General features: G+C 38.8%; 1 protein-coding gene across 2 annotated transcripts in view; it reads left to right on the top strand.

The window, feature by feature from the left end:
• The window catches only part of LIN9 (lin-9 DREAM MuvB core complex component), a 39,222-nt gene that overhangs the window by 3,579 nt on the left and 16,902 nt on the right, over positions 1 to 18,741 (top strand). The window contains exons 2-6 of one of the 2 annotated variants that reach the window (XM_032185767.1): positions 7,187 to 7,219; positions 8,334 to 8,428; positions 12,126 to 12,230; positions 14,094 to 14,227; positions 16,757 to 16,882. In XM_032185767.1, the coding sequence (XP_032041658.1) occupies positions 7,187 to 7,219; positions 8,334 to 8,428; positions 12,126 to 12,230; positions 14,094 to 14,227; positions 16,757 to 16,882 (493 nt within the window). The remainder of the gene's footprint in view (positions 1 to 7,186; positions 7,220 to 8,333; positions 8,429 to 12,125; positions 12,231 to 14,093; positions 14,228 to 16,756; positions 16,883 to 18,741) is intronic. The other variant, XM_032185769.1, reaches the window with a different exon arrangement.

The following is an 18,741-nucleotide window of genomic DNA, read 5'->3' on the forward strand; positions in this document are numbered from 1 at the left end:
TAAATGGCATTTGCTTTTGGTGCTGTGAAAGCACCTGCTTGCCCTCTGGCAAGCTGCATGATGCAGCTGGGTGGTGAAGGCAGAAGAAGGGAGCTCAGACTAACAACCTAAACAATCAAAATGATAGCGGTGTGTAAGTTCATATGCAGTTTGTGCCTTTAGTTTAAGCCTTTTCTCACCAGTTTTGCATGGGGAGAGGGATGCAGAGACCTGGTGTGAAGCGAGGTTCTGTGAAAAAGGAGTAATTCTATCACAAAGCTTATAACAGAGAAATTCCAGAATATTCAAGATCCCAACTGCAAAAGTACTTTAAATGCTAATAATTGGATTTATATGTTGGAGACAGGATTGTTTCTGTAGATCGTTGGGTCAGTGCCTTCCTGTGCACAAGTAAACCTGGATGGGGAGGACCTGCGGAGTCAGTTCCCCAGAAGTCAGGTTTGGAAGAAGTGAAAGCAAGCTAAGCTAGCTAAAAGATCACCAACACGGTGCCACCAACAGGAGCAAGGCACTGAGCTGCTACCGAGTGCTGTGTTTGTGTCATCTGCAGGTGAACACCAACAAGTGACGGGTGAATCCAAGCAAGAAGCCAGAATGTGGTGGCGTTAGGTGGCAAAGCGCTAGCAATGCGAGTACTGAAAATGGTACTCCATGGCCAAATGTGTGCAAACATCACTACTGGTGTTTGTAGGGGCTTGTTGTGTTTTAGGACAGGCAGAAGAAGGGAAGGGGGGCATGGATCTCTTATCCCGCAGGTGGAGGCTGCAGCACAGGCAAGCACCTGAGGAAGAAATCCTCCTCTACCCCCAGCACATCCCCTAGCTGCTTCATGGCACTGCCCCTGCGTATGACACTTCTCAGAGAAGCTGAGGGAAGGATGGGGCATACACGTTGCTGCTTCAGTTTTCCTAGGGCAAAGGGGCCGTGAAGGCAGCGCCACTCTGGATATTTGAGGCAGAAATTCAGGAGAGCCTCAAGATTACAGCACTCAGGAGAGGGCTCAAGGCATATTTCACGGCTGCTAAACAGTACCCAGAACTACTCGTTTTGGCATTGTACTGCATATGTTTAGAATTGTATATTACCATGGTATCAGCATATTGCCCATCATGAGAATGTAATGTTTCAAAAAGACAGCTTTGGTGTTGTGGTTATTATCTGCACAAGTCCTGTAAAGGGATTCACAGGGCTGAAAAAATGGACTTCCACCCGGTAGTTGAATTAGGATGTGGAAATACACAAATATCAGTCTATTAGCGGTCTCATAACGTGAGGGAAATGCTGATCTGTGCTTGAAGCTAGAAGTTACTGTTCTTTCATTCATTTATTTACCTCTACAGCAAACCCAAATTCTGGGGGGAGCTTTAAAGCTCTCAAACTCATTTTTTTCTATGATCTGTGTGCTTTTAACTTTCTAAGTTTTCCTGAACTTTAGTGGCCAGTTATTAGAGATGCTTCCTCTGCTGTTAACAACTTTTGCTATGCTTCTGCAAGCGAATGATCTCTAGGAGGACTAGTGACTCACTCTCTGAAAAAGGCTGGTACTTCTCCCTTCTTCTCCACAAGTTTCCACTGTCACACCATTTTTAGAACCAGCAACGTAGTTTAATTACATAGGTTTTTGAGGCGTTCATGCAATCAGTGTTAAAAAATAACCACTCACTTGTGCTGAACTGAGACAAAATGGTGTAACAATCTGGTGAAGAAAGGTTCTCCTTATATTATCACTTACCTGAATAATATAATTACATGTATTGACTTAGATACACTCTTGGAATACCTTTTTGTGCTCACACATCAGTAAAATCAGCACCTATGGGACATCCATTTGGCTATTTCTAACTTTTATTTTCAAAATTACAATCAGCTGTTACAAATTCATTATTAAAAAAAAGAATCTTTTGCAGATGTAATTCAGCCTGTGTTCCCATTTAAATGTTAAGCTCAGCTGTTGAGAAGTTGTTTAAACTGCTTTGCCTTCGTGTTAGTACTGAAAATACACATCAGGGCACCCATAAGTGCCCATACTGAATGGCAGTGATACTTCCTCTCCTTTGTTCAGATATGTTTTTTCGCATGGGAAGAGGGAACAGGTGCTTGGTTTTAAACTTAAGCTTTTCCCCTTTCTAAATACTGGAGTAAGATTTCAGTGCTTTTGGCCTCACAGCCTATCTCCACATAAAAAATACTGCTTAGAGGGCAAGCTATCAAAATTCCTCTTTAAGCCTGTTCACACCGCTTGCAAAGCAGCCAGAGGAGGTTATCTTCACGGTAATGTCCATAAAAGCGCTTTCTGATGCTTGGAGGGTGAGGCTGGGGCCAGAGGAGTGACTGCTGGAGCGTGGATGGTGCTGGAGGAGCAGGTGCTCTGGGACTGGGGGAGCTGTCCCCCGGCATGGCCCCTGCTGCCAGCAGCAGTTTTGTTTTTCTGTCCAGCCTGGTGTGAAAAAAATGTGGTTCTTGTGGCGTTAAACCTGTCAGACTTAACGTTATTTTAATGTTGATTTTTTTATTTGATTTGGTTTTATATGGACTTCCGGAAAATCACTTCTTACTAGAGCTATAAAAACAAAAATACACTGACTCCTGACTCTGTAGGTACTAATGAGTTCCCTGGTATTAGACTATTAAAAGCTTTGCAATCTGTAACAGTTATTTTTACTGCACGTCTGTGGTCCATATATTCTACAGAAACCTTTTTTTAAGGCCAGAAAAGGCCATTGTGTTTGGAGTATATGTGCATCAGCTCTGTGTTTCCCTTTTCAAATACACTTTTCCCTTTAAAAGTAGATGTGAATTTGATTTAAGGAGTTCAAATGGTAGGGAGTCCATGCTGCCCTTCCTCAGCATAGTTAATACAAAAAGTGGCAAACTTTGGCATTTGTTGTTGATCCAAACTCACCCAATGTCATCATCTTTCAACAAGTAAATCTAGTTCTGTCCTTCCTTGTAAGAGAAGGCTGCAGAGCTATTTCCAATCTGAATTCTCTCATTGTAGATACTTGCAGTCAGTACAGACCTTGACCTTCTGTAGGAAGAACAAGATTGGGTGGATCTTGGCTTTCTTGCACAAAGGCATGTCTTCAGAGCTTCCAGTCTTTCTCCTAGCTCTGTGCAAAATCCTCTCCCAGTTTTTCAAACTTAGTCAAGTACGGACACTGTGTTGAAGTAATACATCTACTAGCAACCTAACAAGCAATAAAATCATAGAATGGTTTGGGTTGGAAGGGACCTTAAAGAGGAGCTGAAATAAATTGCAAAAATAGTGTTATGCAATCGCCATCAAAAGAGAAACAGACCCTGAGAGCTGTGGTAAGCAGAGAAGCGAATAGGAAGCTGTGATGTTTGTGCTTCGTTGTAGATATCTTTCTGCAGGTTTTCTGATGAAATACCGGCTAACCAAGTGCAGCGGTAAGTGAAGCCGGAGGGCAGTCCGGTTGGTGGCTGCTCACCAGTGGTATTGCCCAGGGCTCGCTGCTGGGGACAGTTTCGTTTAACGTTTCTGTCAGTGATCCGGATGAGAGGATCAAGTGCACACGTAGTAATCTCACAGATGATGCCAAGTGAGGTGGGAGTGTTGAGCTGCTGGAGGGTAGGACGACTGTGCAGAGGGGTCTGGGTGGGTTGGATCAACGCGCCAAGTTCAGCTGTGTGAGATCCAGCAAGGTGAAGTGTTTGGGTCATACCCCTGCTCTTGGGTGGTGACAACCCCATGCTGCCATAACAGGCTTGGGGAAGAGTGATTAGGAAGTTGCCCCATAGAAAAAGATCTGGGGTGTTGGTTGACAGCCAGCTGAGCATGAGCCAGCTGTGTGCCCAGGTGGCCAAGAAGGCCAGTGGCATGCTGGCTTGCATCAAAAGTGGTGTGGCCAGCAGGAGCAGGGAAGTAAAAAAAAAAAAAAAAAAAAAAAAAAAATAGCCAAGCAGGATATGGTTGGCTTTGTGGGCTGCAAGCACACGTTGCTGGCTCATGTTGAGCTTTTCTCCAACCAACACCCCCAAGCCCTTCTCCTCAGGGCTGCTCTCTATCCGCTCGTACCCCAGCCTATATTCATGTTGGATTGCCCTGACCCAGGTGCAGGACTTTGCACTTGGTCTTGTTGAACTGTGTGAGGTTTGCATGCTCCCACCCCTCAAGCCTGTCCAGGCCCCACTGGATGGCATCCCTTCCCTCCAGCGCGTTCACTGCACCACACAGCTCGGTGTCACCAGCAAACTTGCTGAGAGTGAGCTCAGCCCCACTGTCCTGCACTCAGCAGGGGACTAAAACACATCTAAGCCACTCGTACACTTCACAGTGGAGTAATGTGACCATGTAGGCTATTGAAAGCAGATCTTCTCATTTCTGATCCACTGCTGGGGTCAGCTGCATGTACTTCCACCTTAGGCTGAGGTTTTCCTACTTTCAGCACTGAGTCACTTCCATGATGATCTGAACCGGGAGAAGCTAGAATTACACTTTGGTTGTAACATCCGACGTGATGGAGAGGCCTTCTTTCATCCTTTCCACCCATTTCTTAAGTGTTTGATGTTTGTACAAATGAGATGTGTCATTGTTATAATAAGTATTTATGTTCAAGCACATGTTCATATTCTGCTTTAATCTTTATCTGTATAACTAAAATGCTGTTTAAAAAGACTGATTATATGTTTGTTGTTCAGAACAGGAGTGGTGTATGAAATCTGGTATTTAATGTGGGGTCACGATACTATAAATCCAACAACTCTAACTAAAACAGGATATTTTTAAAAAAGTTAATGTATTCTGAATCCCTCTGCAACTTTTATAATTTCTGAAATGCTTTTATCTGCATTAAATATTGAATGTGTTTGGTTGTAACTCATTATTGCTCATTTCATCCTAGTTTTTGTGGCCCTGGTTGTATGTAAAATACTGCCGAACTAAATGGAAAAAGCAGGGGAATGCTCAGTTTTCCTTGAAGTTCGACAATATAATGAACTTTATTAGGACACTTGTATTTCTAAATAAAGATTCCCTTTTCTGCTTAGATTACTTCATTTGCAAGCTAAGTAGGGAAAAATTTGTCATAAGTATGCATCTGTTGAGGATTTGGGCTATGGGGAAACTTACTGATTCCTAACTATGCCAAGTGGATAAGATGTTGGCAGCTAAGGGTGTTTGCAGTGGTAGTGCTACAAAGCTGGGAGATAGCACAGTGGCATTCTGGTGTCCGTCACTTCTCCACCTGTTGATTTTGATGCCCTGTTCTGCTGACCATCATCGGTCTTACCAGGGAAGCACCAAACTCTAATGGTCAGCAAACAGCCTCAGGTGCTTCACCGATGAGATTGAACCCCCTTATAGCAGCTTTGCTGCCTCTTGCTGAATTGCTTCGTTTTTGCTGTTGACAAATTAAACCTGGACTGAATTGATTTAATGTCATTCATATGAGGAAGATGGTCAGAAAAGGAAATTATTCTGTGTTGAGGTGAAATGCCTGAGACTTTTCACATTACGGTTCCGTTTTGAGAAGCCAGCATCTTCTCCATCTAACAGTACTGATGATACTGCTTCTGCCTCTCCATCTTCAATGACACGTACTTTCCCCCCATGCTTTTAAACTGAGTATTTATTAATCCCTGCACACGTTTCCCACCATCCCTCACATTATTTTTTAGGGGAGGATAAAGGTTTCTTCAGCGGCAATTACGTGACTTGTTCTGTTTGGGACTGCAGTCCTAGTGAATAGCAGGGTATCTGTGCATTTGTGCAAGCACTGTGTATGGCGTGTGATATTAGTATGAAATACTTAATAAATCAATAAAATGCCCACAGTGTCTTTAATTAATCCGGTAATATCTTCTATCTTCGAGGTATAAATCAGTAGTACCATGCCACACCTCCGTTACAAGAGCTGAATTCACTGTGAACAGCATAGAAGCGAGTTCCTGTACCAGCCGCTTTTAGGCCTCCAAACTGTCAAAGGTGATGGATCAGAAAAGGAATGTGTAGGATGGGCAACAGAACAGTACAGCCCAGGTCTGTCACCTTACTTCTGACAGTTAATCCCATGTGCAATAGCCAAGTTAGATTTGGACAGCTTGGAAGACACTGGGATGGGACCCTCTAAACCATCAACGAGTGAAAAACAGTTCAATTTTGTATCTCAAACTCAAGTGTGTGTGTGTATATATATATGTATATTTCAAATATTTTCATTACAGTACAGTAAGCTGGTAGTGAACACAATATGTTGGAAAAAAATAAGGAATGTAGGTGTTTCGGTCTTTTTTGTCCTCGCTACACCTGTGTTTTCTTCAAGAGTCCACTCAAAGCCAAAATACTGCATTCTCATGGAAAGGGGCAATAATTTATTTTTGGCTTTGTGATTTTCCCTGGAATGTGTCCCCTTGAGGAAAGGATCTTTGGCACGATAAAAACTAATGGGTTTAGGACTTAGATACGGAGCAGTTGCAAGCAGAGATTTTCAGATCTTTGGAGTCAAAAATTCTCATGGAATTTCCAAAGAGAAACTGAAGGAGGAAGCTGGGGAAAGTGATGGGGAGAGGAGGATGCAATGCAAGAATGAAAGGCGTTCCAACAGTGGAATATGTGGAAGGTTAAACCTGATTTGAAAGAAAAGCATGAATCTGTTGAAGTGCTGTCATGCAGAAATACCTTTCCCTTTGTCTTCTCCTACTATAATTGCTTCAAACAGTTTATTCTTAGAGAGGCACTTGCAAATCGCAGAGCGTGAGGGCAGCAGTCAGGCCTGGCTTTGTCCTTTCTGGCCCAAAACCACTGCAGAGGTTCTGCAGGAGCAGTGAAATTCTGAAGGATGTGCTACCCAGTCTGAGCAGTGGAAGCAAAATAAAGCTCCCATCCGCGTTTCTAATGCCTGCCTGCTGCGTTTCTCTGCAAGGAGTTCCCACCAGGGGGCGACGGGCTAGCCATCACTTCTACTTTTGGGTCAAGCTTAGCTTGCATAAACTGCTGCTTCCATGGACTTTTTTGGCATTGAAGAGTTCTGAATTAGGAGGACAATAAAAAAAGTTAATTACTGTATCCTAGTAAATTGTATAATACAGTTACAACTGCATGGAAGTATGTAGATCGGATGTGAAGCCCATTCAGAATCTACTGTGTTAAATAAAAGCGCTCAGCATCTGTATTCTTTGAAATAACTTAGGATTTATGTGGATTTTCTGATGTGTTCTATTGCAGGTTCTTCAGCAAAAGCACTTGTGAGCTTGAAAGGTAAGCAGCTAACGTTATTTACATGTACAAATGAAACAACCACGCTGACCTTTAGGCATGCTTAGTTTCTGGCTTCAAAAACTTCAAGAAAATAGCACTGAAAAAGAGTGGGGTTTTTTGTTTGTGTGTTGTTTTGTGTTTTTTTGTTTGTTTTTGTTTTTTTTTGGGGGGGGTAAAATATGATTAGTTTTATTATTATTTATTTATTAGTTTTATTATATATAGTTCTGTAGTTTGATAATCCTTGGTGGTTGAAACTGTGTATGTCATGGTGTACTTAGACACTAATCTTTTGGATGGCGTTCCTGAAGTGTGTTTCTTCTCAAGTACCTTCTTAGGTATCAGGTTTGATGAGAAAATTGATGTAATTTTTTTCTGTCTTGAAGATGAGATAGGAAAAGGATTCTCAGTGAGCTCTAAACATGTGACAAAATTTACATTAGGAAGGAAATTCATAATCCCATTACATTTCCTGTCAGCAAGTTATAAACTAACTCAAAAATCTTTTTCTTATATCTTTTCTTTGAAATTATTTTCATGCACATGACATATGAATTTTGAACGCTTACAATCTACCCAACAATAAAAAACTCTTAATATACTATAAGTCTTATATTACACAAGGAAGAAGACATGGTCTGCTGAATCTGTTTTAATTAACATAGCTTGTTTCAGTTAAATTTGTTTGACTTGTTGATGTACGTGCTATTAATTGCTTTTTAAAATGAAGGTAGCCAGGTCTGTTAGAGCTTTACCTTCTCCAAGATTCAGTTACAGCCATGATAAAGCTGCCTAGATGCGTGTTCCCCTGTAAGTGGAAATAATGGAAGTAAAGGAGGTTCCTGAAATCTTTTTTTTTTTTTCAGGAATAATAAAGTTTTGTTGATGTTTCTCCTTGTACTGAAAATTTCTTTCATTTTTTTAGCTAATGTTCAGAACAATTTAATACAAATACTGAAATCTAAAATCCATTTATAGTTGAACCCAAAGAAGACACTGCAAGTAACAAAAGATATATTAGTAGACGATGTTATGCTAGCTTTTGGGTAATAGCTGTGTTAAAACACACACGCATATGGCTATGTATATTAATGACACAAATTCTTCACAACAGAGGGAAGCTTATCCAATTCGTGGAATGAAAAATACAATTCTCTCCAGAAAACCCCCATTTGGAAGAGCAAGAATGCTGGTTCTGCCGTGGAAATGGTAAGAAGCAATAACAAGCCAACTTTTAGATTGGTTAAATACTGTAAAGTTAATCAAATGTAAGGATCAGAAAATCTGAGAATTCATACTTTTGTAATCTTAGAATGTTAAACTATATCCTTCAAAAGCAGTCTACACAGTTTCAACATGAGATGAAAGCATTATTTTTTTTTATAAATGAATAATCAAACTAACTAAATTGTTGACCTTGTTCAAGAGCGCTCATAATCATTTTCCCTCTCTTTTGTCAAGAAAATGTGTGAAATGTCTGTACTGAATCTACAGACCTTGAACTTAAGAAACTCCATTTCTTATCAACCATTTGCTTTATCTCATGAAATATCTCATTTCTAATTTTGGCTGAGAACTGCTGCATAAGGAAAAGGAAGCGAAAACATCACAGCATACTTCGATCATTGTGCCTTCTGCAGGAGAGATTTTAATAAAAATAAAGTCATGTTAGGGAAATGTCCTGCAGGGTTCTGAGAGGACTCATGAGGGGATCGTGAGTTAAAGAATGTCCTTGGAGTGGGGGAGTGAAAGGTAAAGGCCTTGAAGCCTCCAAGGCTTCCCCCGTTTCCACCTCTCTGAAACGTTCCATTGTCACGTTTTTCCCCACTGCATCAAGTTCAGGCTTTTCTAGATTATTCTGTACTTCCCCTACCTTACCTAGTTACTTGATTTTTGGTTTGGTTTTGCCAGCAGCAATATCACACCTGATGCCTTGTTTGTCTACATACATGTATATATTACTGTGTGCTCTTTCTGCAACACCCTGGAGAGCATATGAAATGCTCCCTCAACAGCTATGCAGATCTTTCTCCTATGCTCTTTTGGTGCTGCCTTTTTCCACAATAACTGCAACCAACTTGCCAGTTCTCACCTGGTTTTTATTCAAATCACAAGTTGTTTGTTTATTATGAACTGCTTGCTTATTTGAAGGGAAGAATTTTGTTTAGAAATTATGGTACTTGCCTGCTCTCCACATAATCAAAATATCTGAGAAGCATCCAGTAAAGCATTAAGCAACGTGACTAACATCTCCTGTGTAGTTTGCTCTGTGATTTTTATCCCTGAAGAGAGAAACTTACACAGAGAAGATATTTATTTTGGTCGGATTTCTGTAGGCATATGTATACGTGTTGCTATGTGCTTATGCTGGAGAACTACAGAGGTCTACAAAATGCAGTTCCAGTGACTGGACCTTTGTGATGGCCCTTACTTCCTGCTGGAGTTCACATTAAGCCATAATATTTGTATCAAAGCTTTGTTAATCTTCAGGTATGCTACCTGTAGGTATTGAAAATAAGGATTCAAACTTTGAATTTGACTCTGTATTCTGTAGAAAGCTCGGACATGATCAAAAGATAGACATAAAATGATGTTTTAGCAGTGGCACGTGTTGCTGAGATGTGATGTAGTCTTCTATACTAGGTTGAGATCCATGAACACTGGAAGTTTTGCAGCTGTGTTGTACTACCAATTGAAAACTCTTCCCCATATGCCTGACCTGTTCAGTTAAGGTAGATGATGCTTCCTTTCAACACCTGTTCTTTTATTCTGCTGTTAGGTGTCTGTTATCCAGACTGATGAAAGTTTGTTGTTTTGGATAGTTCCTTGGAATAGAATTTAGGAGCTTCTGTTGAGGTTTATAAAACAGTTCACTTGATCTGTACCATAGCCTTAGCATAAGATTGGAGGAACTTCCATGTTTTGTGTAGGTGGAGTATTTGTGTTTGTGTGTTGGTACGTGGTGTTCATGGGGTATAGTGCCACCAAGACGTTTGTGAGGAAAAAAATGTTGTTCTAGAATCAGCATTTCAAATCTCAGGACCAAAATATAATTGCAAATATTTAAGAGAACCTGATGCCTCATCCTCTAGGCAGAATGCTATGATTAAAAAAAAATTGGAGTTTAGCGATGCAAGAGTTTTTATTGTTGAAATAGGTTTGTGGATTTATTTCCTTGCTCAAAAGTTAGAATAGTTCTGACCTTTTTTTTTAATGATGATGGTTTGTCAAGGACAGCAGAGATGTTATAAAATAAATGAAAAGATGCAATTTAAATCTAACATTGTTTTTAAGATCTAATAAATCTAAAAAAAAAAAAAAAGAACTCAATGCATTTATGTGCAGAGAGAAAAACAGCATCCAGCAAAATTAACATGATAAACTAATTACTATGCTAATATGCTGTGGGCACTGTTTGGTTCCCTTGCCAGCGTGTGTCTCTTTTCTGTTTGTAAAGTATACAAGGAATAGGAGTTTCCTTCTGTGTGCTGAATGTGCTTAGGTGTCTAGCGCATACATGGCACTATCACTTAAATACACCAGTGTAATTATGTTTATAAAATACACAGTGTAACTTTCAGTAAGAAAGACGCAGTTCCCTGGGAAAGCTCCAGCTGCTCTCCTGGCACGGGACAGATCAATTTCTTGCTACTGCTAATTAATTCAATTGGGAGTATCTATTTTCAAACATATATTTAAGAATTACATTTAATAAGTTCGTGACTGACTAAAGTAAGTGCATATTGGTGATGTTTTACTTTGTTGTGTTGATTTATTTTGTTTCTGATTGCTGTTAAGGGCTGGCTTATCTTTGTCATCAGTATTCTTCACATTTGGGTGCTACAGATTTCATACCTATGTGGTTTGCATACTATTTGTAGCATTTCCACCATTTCTACTGAAAGAAGCAAAATCTGCATTTATTTGGCCTTTACTCATCACTTTTGTTAATATTTTGAATTACGAGGAACACTACGTAGTGCAGTCATGGAGTTCTACAGGGGAGAGACATCTCAGATGTAGCTGGCTCCTGTGCTGGGCCACAAAGTCTTTGCTGAAGGGAAAGCTTCCTGCTTTTAGCACTAATAGCCAGTCTAGCCAGACGTAGGTTACTGTTTTGTCCTTGTTGAAAGCTCTTTTTTTGTTGTTGTTGTAGGGTTAAATGTTGTGGAATAACTAAACAGAAGTGATTGAAAAGGGGAAGACAATCATGACACATATTTGCAATATGATTTCTCATTTTCAGTCAGCCTTCTCTTTGAGCTATAACGTCTTACCACCACACAAGTAAATTTTAGCATAAATTCTAAATTCTTCTCTTATCTGATATTTTTATATAACTTACTTAAGCTTCACTTTCTTCAGGCATTAGCTTCTTAGCATTTTGCAGCGTAGGCATTTTCAGTGAGTTTAAAATTAAAAAAAGAAAATTAGATTCCTAAGAAGTTCTTGAAAGAAATTTTATATAAAGCTAATGTTTTTACTGGAAACATACCAAAACACAGTTTGAATAAACATTTTTACCCCAAATTTAGAACAAACTGCTTGAGAGATGTGCTTATAAACAAGTACTATTTTAAGCTTTGATACATAAGTTTTTTGACACCTAACTTCTCTGGAAACAAGTGAGAGTCACATTCTAAATTCTTTTGTGGAACTGAGCCAGCAGTACAGCAATGGGTTATAGTTAGCATTGGAAAGCCCAGAATCTTAAATTCCTTCCTCTCTTCTTTCAGCCCTTAGGTTTGTAACTGCTAGGAGGCACTGTTTATTGTGTACCGTGTGCCTTAAATCCAGTAGGTGGCAAGAGAAAACACGTTCCGTTTCTATCACTGTGAATTCTGTGCATGTACAGAGAAATCAGTGTTTTTTTCTTGTAATTCATTCTTAATTTTGATACATGCAGCCCTTCAGAAATTCAAAACGGAGTCGACTCTTCTGTGAAGATGATGACAGACAAATAAACACAAGGTCACCCAAAAGAAATCAGAAGGTTGCGATGGTTCCACAGGTACCTACATGTATGCAGATATTTTTTTACCAAAAAGGGGAACAAGCCTATCTGTGTTAGCGGAAGATTAGAATATATTTGTTTTTCAAGTTGCATTACCAGTTTTTGAATATGCCTGTGAGGAAAGCTGTTGCTAGGAGTAAGCCACAATTCAAAACAGATTTGTATTTTTTTTCCTCACAACTGTGGTACTACGTTTATTTGTGAGAGTACTTGTTCTTTTTGATCCTGGACGTAAGCATACAGAGCTGGAAAGCAGTCCATAATTGCCTGTCTTGCTCCTGTGAACAATAATATTCTGTAATCTGCACAGATTTTTTCCACTTCAGTTAAAAACTGACTACGGTTCTTCCACAAACTAACTACACCATTTAGAAGGCTGCTGTAGAACTTTGTGTTCCAATAGCTAGGAACTAGTTTTAGATTAGTAGCCAAAATGTATTCATGGCCATCTGCACCTTCTTGATCCTGTAATGATACTGTCCTCTGCTTCAAACAGCTTGGTTTTCTATTCTTCTCCTTGGCTGTCTACTCCTTGGTATAGCATGAAAGAGCAGCAGTAATTTTTCTCACCCTTTATTTGCTGTTAGACAGGGCAACATCTCTTTGTCTCAAAGAATTGACTCTGTAATACCTTTATCATCCAAATCACTTCTCTGTATGTACCATCACCTTATGAGCCTGGATTTGCCACAGTGAAAAGACGGTATTTGAATACTGGTCGTACTTCCTTTCTGAACTGTAGCGTGTAGTGTAGGATAGGGAGGACTTAGCAATTGCTGTTTTGCAGGGTTTGTTTTGTTACAGAGGAGGACCAAGGCATTTTTCTCTTTTGCTACTATGATTTCTTAACAGTAGAAAGGCCTGGATAATGTCCTAAGCCCAGGTAGTTTGTACTTAAATGTCTGGTTCAGGATGTCCTGTGGATTGCTAGATAAACCTGTGTGAGCGACTGCAGTTACTGTAGCCCACAGATCTTGCCATTGTGCTAGGCTTTGTTTCCTGAAGCAGAAGTGGAACTGTATCTAGAAGGCAGTAGTTAAGTGCAGCAGGAGCCAACAAGATGGCAACTGTATGCTTTATTCTATTATTGCTGCTACTAAATGTCATTTTTGAGCATTTAGACAAGGATAACAACAAGTTATGGCATGGGGACCCAGTTAAACTAATATTCTTGAAAAACCATTGCTTTTTCAAGTAAGTTTTCCTGTCAGTTAAGACAGCCATCCCTGCGAGGAAATTACAGAATTATTTTTCTGCAGTCTTGTTTAAACACAGCATTGTGTAGTATGCATGTGATCTAAGACAAATGCCTTGTTTTGGGGTTTATAAAATAGCTTTCAAACTTAGTTAAAAATTGATTATGTCCATGCTAGGTACTCTTACATTTTATAAAAAGGCGACGCTCTGCTCAGGGCTTTGACTTGATTACATCAAATTAGTAAGAGTGGAATCACTAGTGCAAATGAGGGAGTTGGCGTTGCTGGCATTTGAGTCACCAAATCACACATGCCAACTTGAGACAACATTCAGTGGTGCCTCAAACATTTGAGGTCTGTGTGCAGTTAGTGCCAATACTGTTGTTACTAATAATGTGGTTTCACTGCTGGAAAATGCTTCCCTTAGAAGAGCTTCGTGTAGAGATAATTTATATTGATCCTGTTAAAGTTTGCCATCTGTTTGGATTGCATTGCAGTAAGGACAATCGTAGATCTGCAACACAAAAAAATGTCATGAAACAATACATGCAATTAAGATATAACAGTTATTAATATATGAACTTTTATTAAAAAATAGTTTAACAATTTGAATATTGAAGAATATTAGACCATATTTAACTGTTTCCTTTATTTTACTGTATAGAAGTTTAATACAACAATGCCAACGCCAGACAAGAAGGCATCACAGAAGATTGGTTTACGGCTTCGTAACCTGCTCAAACTTCCTAAAGCTCACAAGTGGTGCATATACGAATGGTTCTATTCAAATATAGATAAGTATGTATTCTTTATATAAGTATTTTATTAGTATAAAAACAAGTAATTTTCTGAAGTTGAGCTACAATTTTCCATGTACTGGTTAAACTTTATTTAAGAATAAAGTTTATTCTTAAATTTTTAGATCTTGAAAATTATTTTATTGTGTTTTTTTTTGTTTGTTTGTTTTTATAATGAGCAATCTAGTTGGGTAGCTCTTTTAGTCTTCTATGGAATGTATTCGTCCATGGAAATATTTTCCTTTTTATGATCTCTGCCTCTACCAAATAGAAGATTTTATGCATATACTTTACCTTCTGAAGTCTGAAGTTGTCAGAACACTTCAGCTTTTTTGAACCCTTGAGTCAGTGGTACACAACGGAGATGGAAAGGGGACTGCTTCTTTGCAAAATGCTGCTTCCCTAAAAGTTAAACATTTTTATTTTGTGTATTTATTTCCTGTTATCCTGTTTTTATTGTGATCACCAACAGGGTGCTGGGTTATGACTATTCAGGTCACCTCTACACGTCAGAATCTTTCTTGGATCACCTAATCTATAGCTCTCAGATTGTTTCCACAGTCTGTATTTCAGTCTTTTGGTACTTGTTCTCTTAGCACCAGTGGCAAGGTGGTGTGAATTGTTTGAAAGAACCATTTTAATTTAGTCCCTAATCACATAAAAACTAAAAATTCTAAAATGTAAAAATTGACTATTATATGAAACGCTAACATTCAATACTCTGAAGGATGGCTTCAGAGTTAACGAGCATTCTTTTCCAGAATCTATTCATAATGAAATACTGTTCTTTTTTCCTATTTTAATCAGGATAGCTGTAGCTTCAGCAGGCAGTCATAGCAACAGAAGAACATTTTAGGATATGTTTACCTCAAGCAGAAAAATTGCATGTTCATTTTAGTTTGTTTATAATTCTTCTGTGGAAGTTCTTTTGAATGAATTAGTTTTATGTATTTTTTTTCCCTTGGTCTTATTTGGAAAACAAACAAAAACATTATTCCTAGTAGTAATTTCAATATCTGATGCTTATAGTTTTGATATTTATAACAGTCCAAGAACTTTTTTTTTTTCCTCAAATAATTGTCTGTGGAGCTTTAGGTCTATCAGTAAACTAAAACTTGTGTTTAGCAGGTGACTCTAAAAAACCTTTTTGATAGTTACCTCACATTACTGGTATGATTATGTTAAGATATTACCATGGTATAGCTTACTAAGAAAGTACATGTATATATCTGCAGAAGAAAAACTGATTTATGTTGTGGGTGATACGATCTAAACAATATGAAGCATAGAAGAGTTTAAAGCATAGAGCTGTAAGCTGACAAAATACGGCACTCTCTATAAAGCTCAACGTATTTTAATCAAATCTTATCCTCAGTTGACATCATCTATTTAAACGCGATACGCCTGCTATAAGTTTTTAAAATATTTTAATCTTTCAAACTATCATCTCATTATATATCATCTCTGATCATAAACCCCCCCCCCCCGCCCCGAACCAGATATAGTTGTAGCTTGCTTACACCACATGGCAGACCTTCCGGTATTATCAATAGGTTTATAGTTTGCCTGTTTAAAGTCAAGTGATAGTTTTTAAAAAAAAAAAAAATCAAATACAGATTCTTTCTCTTAAAAAAAAAAAAAGTTGGTGTTTACAACTTTCTTTGAAGTCTAATGTTAAAGACACTAAAACTGGATAAAAAAAATAAAAATAAAACCTTTATACACTTATCTTTTGCTTGAGTGCCACTGATCATCCTTAGCAGTTTACTTTCATTTCATGACACAGTGGCAGATCCTTTTACTGTAAAAATATTCTCTTCCATTCTTGCCTGAGTTTCCTTATCTCCATGAACCTTCCCTCTCTCCTGACACCCAACACATTCAGTTGAAAGTGGTGTTGCTTCCAAGATCCTCTCTGTTCTGGGATATTTCCCTCTAAAACCCCAGTACCCTGTAGAGAATAGAGAAAAGTGGCTTTGCCTCGGATGCAGTTATTCTCTTGTTCTTACCAGGTGAGATTTATTTCACTTGCTATGGTCTTTAATCATCAACCTGCTATTAGGCCAGCATATCCATTGCTGCTCCCTTGTCTCCTCAGCCCAAGAAGAATGTGGTACTACAAAGTAAAAGACCTTCATAGAACATAAGGTATATTGTTGTGTTATGACAGGTCATAGCATCAAAGAAAAATTCATAACTTGTGTAGGTAGTGTCACTTCTGTAATAGTGATCCTCTGCTTTATCATGGAGCCATGGTGTGATGGAATAAAAATCTCCTGTATAGCTACTGACAATGACAAGTTGGCTCAATTTCCTGTATTTTTGGAACCCTCTGTTGAGAATCTGGTTTATAATTGAATGGATTTATGAAAAGGGTGCTATTTTTCTATTCCTCAGTATTGCCTTGCACCTATTGTCCTTTCCTTTACTCTTAATACCTCAACATATGTTTATGGTTTCCTTTAGTGGGTTGCAGTACTTTCATAACACTTCATTGGCTTTGCTGAAGTTTCTTTTGATGTTTCAACAGACCACTATTTGAAGGAGATAATGATTTCTGTGTATGCCTGAAAGAATCTTTTCCAAACTTGAAAACCAGAAAATTGACAAGAGTAGAGTGGGGAAAAATCAGACGATTGATGGGAAAGCCACGGAGGTAATTTTCTCCCCCTCCCTCCCTCTCCCTTTCCCTCTCTCTTTCTCTTCAGTCAATGATTACATGTAGTTTTCATGTTACCTGAATTGTTCTTTTTTTAATTATTTTGCATGCAGGTAGTAAAGCTCAATAATAGCTGAGCGTAGAACAACATTTTATTGAAATGGTGTTCTCTGAGTGTGCACAATGCTTCCCATCCCTGACCCCCCTCCCATTCCTTGTGTGTGTGCGTTCAGTCCATGCAGTTGTGATGAGCCTGTACTTTAAACGTTCTCCTCCCATCCTAGGTAACTTCAGTGTTCAAGCTGGGCTATGTTGAAATTATTACTCTATCTTCCATGTTGCATTGCTTCCTGGCATGAAGCCAGGTCAATTTTCCACTACGTGTTTTTTGGATATAACTAGCTCTTTGTGGGGAGAACAAATGCATGTTTTCTTCTCTTTTTTTTTTTTTTATTTATTATTTTTTAAACCACTTTTTAGATTCTCAGCTTTTCCTGGCTGCCAAAACAGGAGTGGGGGAAGTCACCCATATAATACTGAACATCATAGTCAAGAATCCAGAGTTGAATGAAAAGCAGAGGTTTTTTTCTCTGATTAAGAATTCTTAGATTTTAAACCCAATGATTCAGTTCAGTCTTTTCATGGAATCTGTACAACTTAGGATAGAGAAGAGAAAGCTCAGGAGGGATCTCACCTGTGAGTGTAAATCCCTCAGGAAAGGTGAGAGGACAGGCTCTTTTCAGTGATGTCTAGAAACAGGGTAAGAAGCAGTGGGCACAAACTGAAACACAGGAGGGTTCTGTCTGAATGTAAGGAAACAGATTTTTACCATGAGGGTGATTGAGCACTGTAACAGGTTGATGAGAGAAGCTGTGGAGTCTCCCACCTTGGAGTTACTCAAAGGCCATTTGGATGTGGTCATAAGCAGCCTGCTCTCAGTGTCCCTGTTTGAACAGGGGAGTTGGACCAAGTAACTTCCAAAGATCCCTTTCAATCTCAACCAGTCTGTGATTCCCTAAATTCTGAAAGATCAAGATGAGCAAGTAGTGTTTAGGTAAGAAAAGACTGGTTTGTTTATATGAATTACTAAAAATGAAAACTGAAGCACTGAATCAATTTCATAGGTCACTGTATCGAGTCAGATTGTATTTTGTCTGATGGAGGCTATTTAATCTTACATGGCTTTACATAATTATAAATGCTACTCCATGGAGGGCAGCACAGCCACCTTAAAAATGGCTCCTTTTGGAAAGGTGTTCATTTAAGCTTAATTGTGAGTTTTTAGTTCTTCTATCATTATGCTTCCCACTGAGAGGGAGCTGTTGTAGCTGGAGCTTAAATCATCATTTACTCATATTCATTTGACTTTTGCCAAAAGTAAGTACCACTGGATAGTAGATGTATATACTTTTTTTTTTGTTAAGCTGTCATACAGTCTTTTTTTTTTTTTGAAAAGAGAGCCTCATGCTTAAGAAGCCACAGTTCTAAATGGTCAGGAAGTTTTTACATCAAATCTAAACTACAGGTACTTGACTGGATGGAGAGTCTGGCTTTGTTAACCAAGAGGTTATGTGATCTTGCTTTTTGTCAGCCTCAAATAGGCATTTGTTTGTTTTTCATTTCTTTAATAATTAAAAAAATACTGGCAACGTTTTTCAAGATCTCTGGAGAGGTCCCTGGGCTCAGTTATAACAGGTTTTGAATGGTCTAAATCAGTTGAATACTTTTTCGAGACAGTTTTCATCTAGCTCTAGAGCAAAGTCTTCTGACATTACTATTCTGTTAGAAATGTCTTGTCTGCCCTCAGTCATACGCAAGTAAGCCAAATTCCATGGCCATACTAATATCTTCCCAGG

This window comes from Aythya fuligula, chromosome 3, assembly GCF_009819795.1.
Source record: "Aythya fuligula isolate bAytFul2 chromosome 3, bAytFul2.pri, whole genome shotgun sequence".
Classification (NCBI taxonomy): domain Eukaryota; kingdom Metazoa; phylum Chordata; class Aves; order Anseriformes; family Anatidae; genus Aythya; species Aythya fuligula.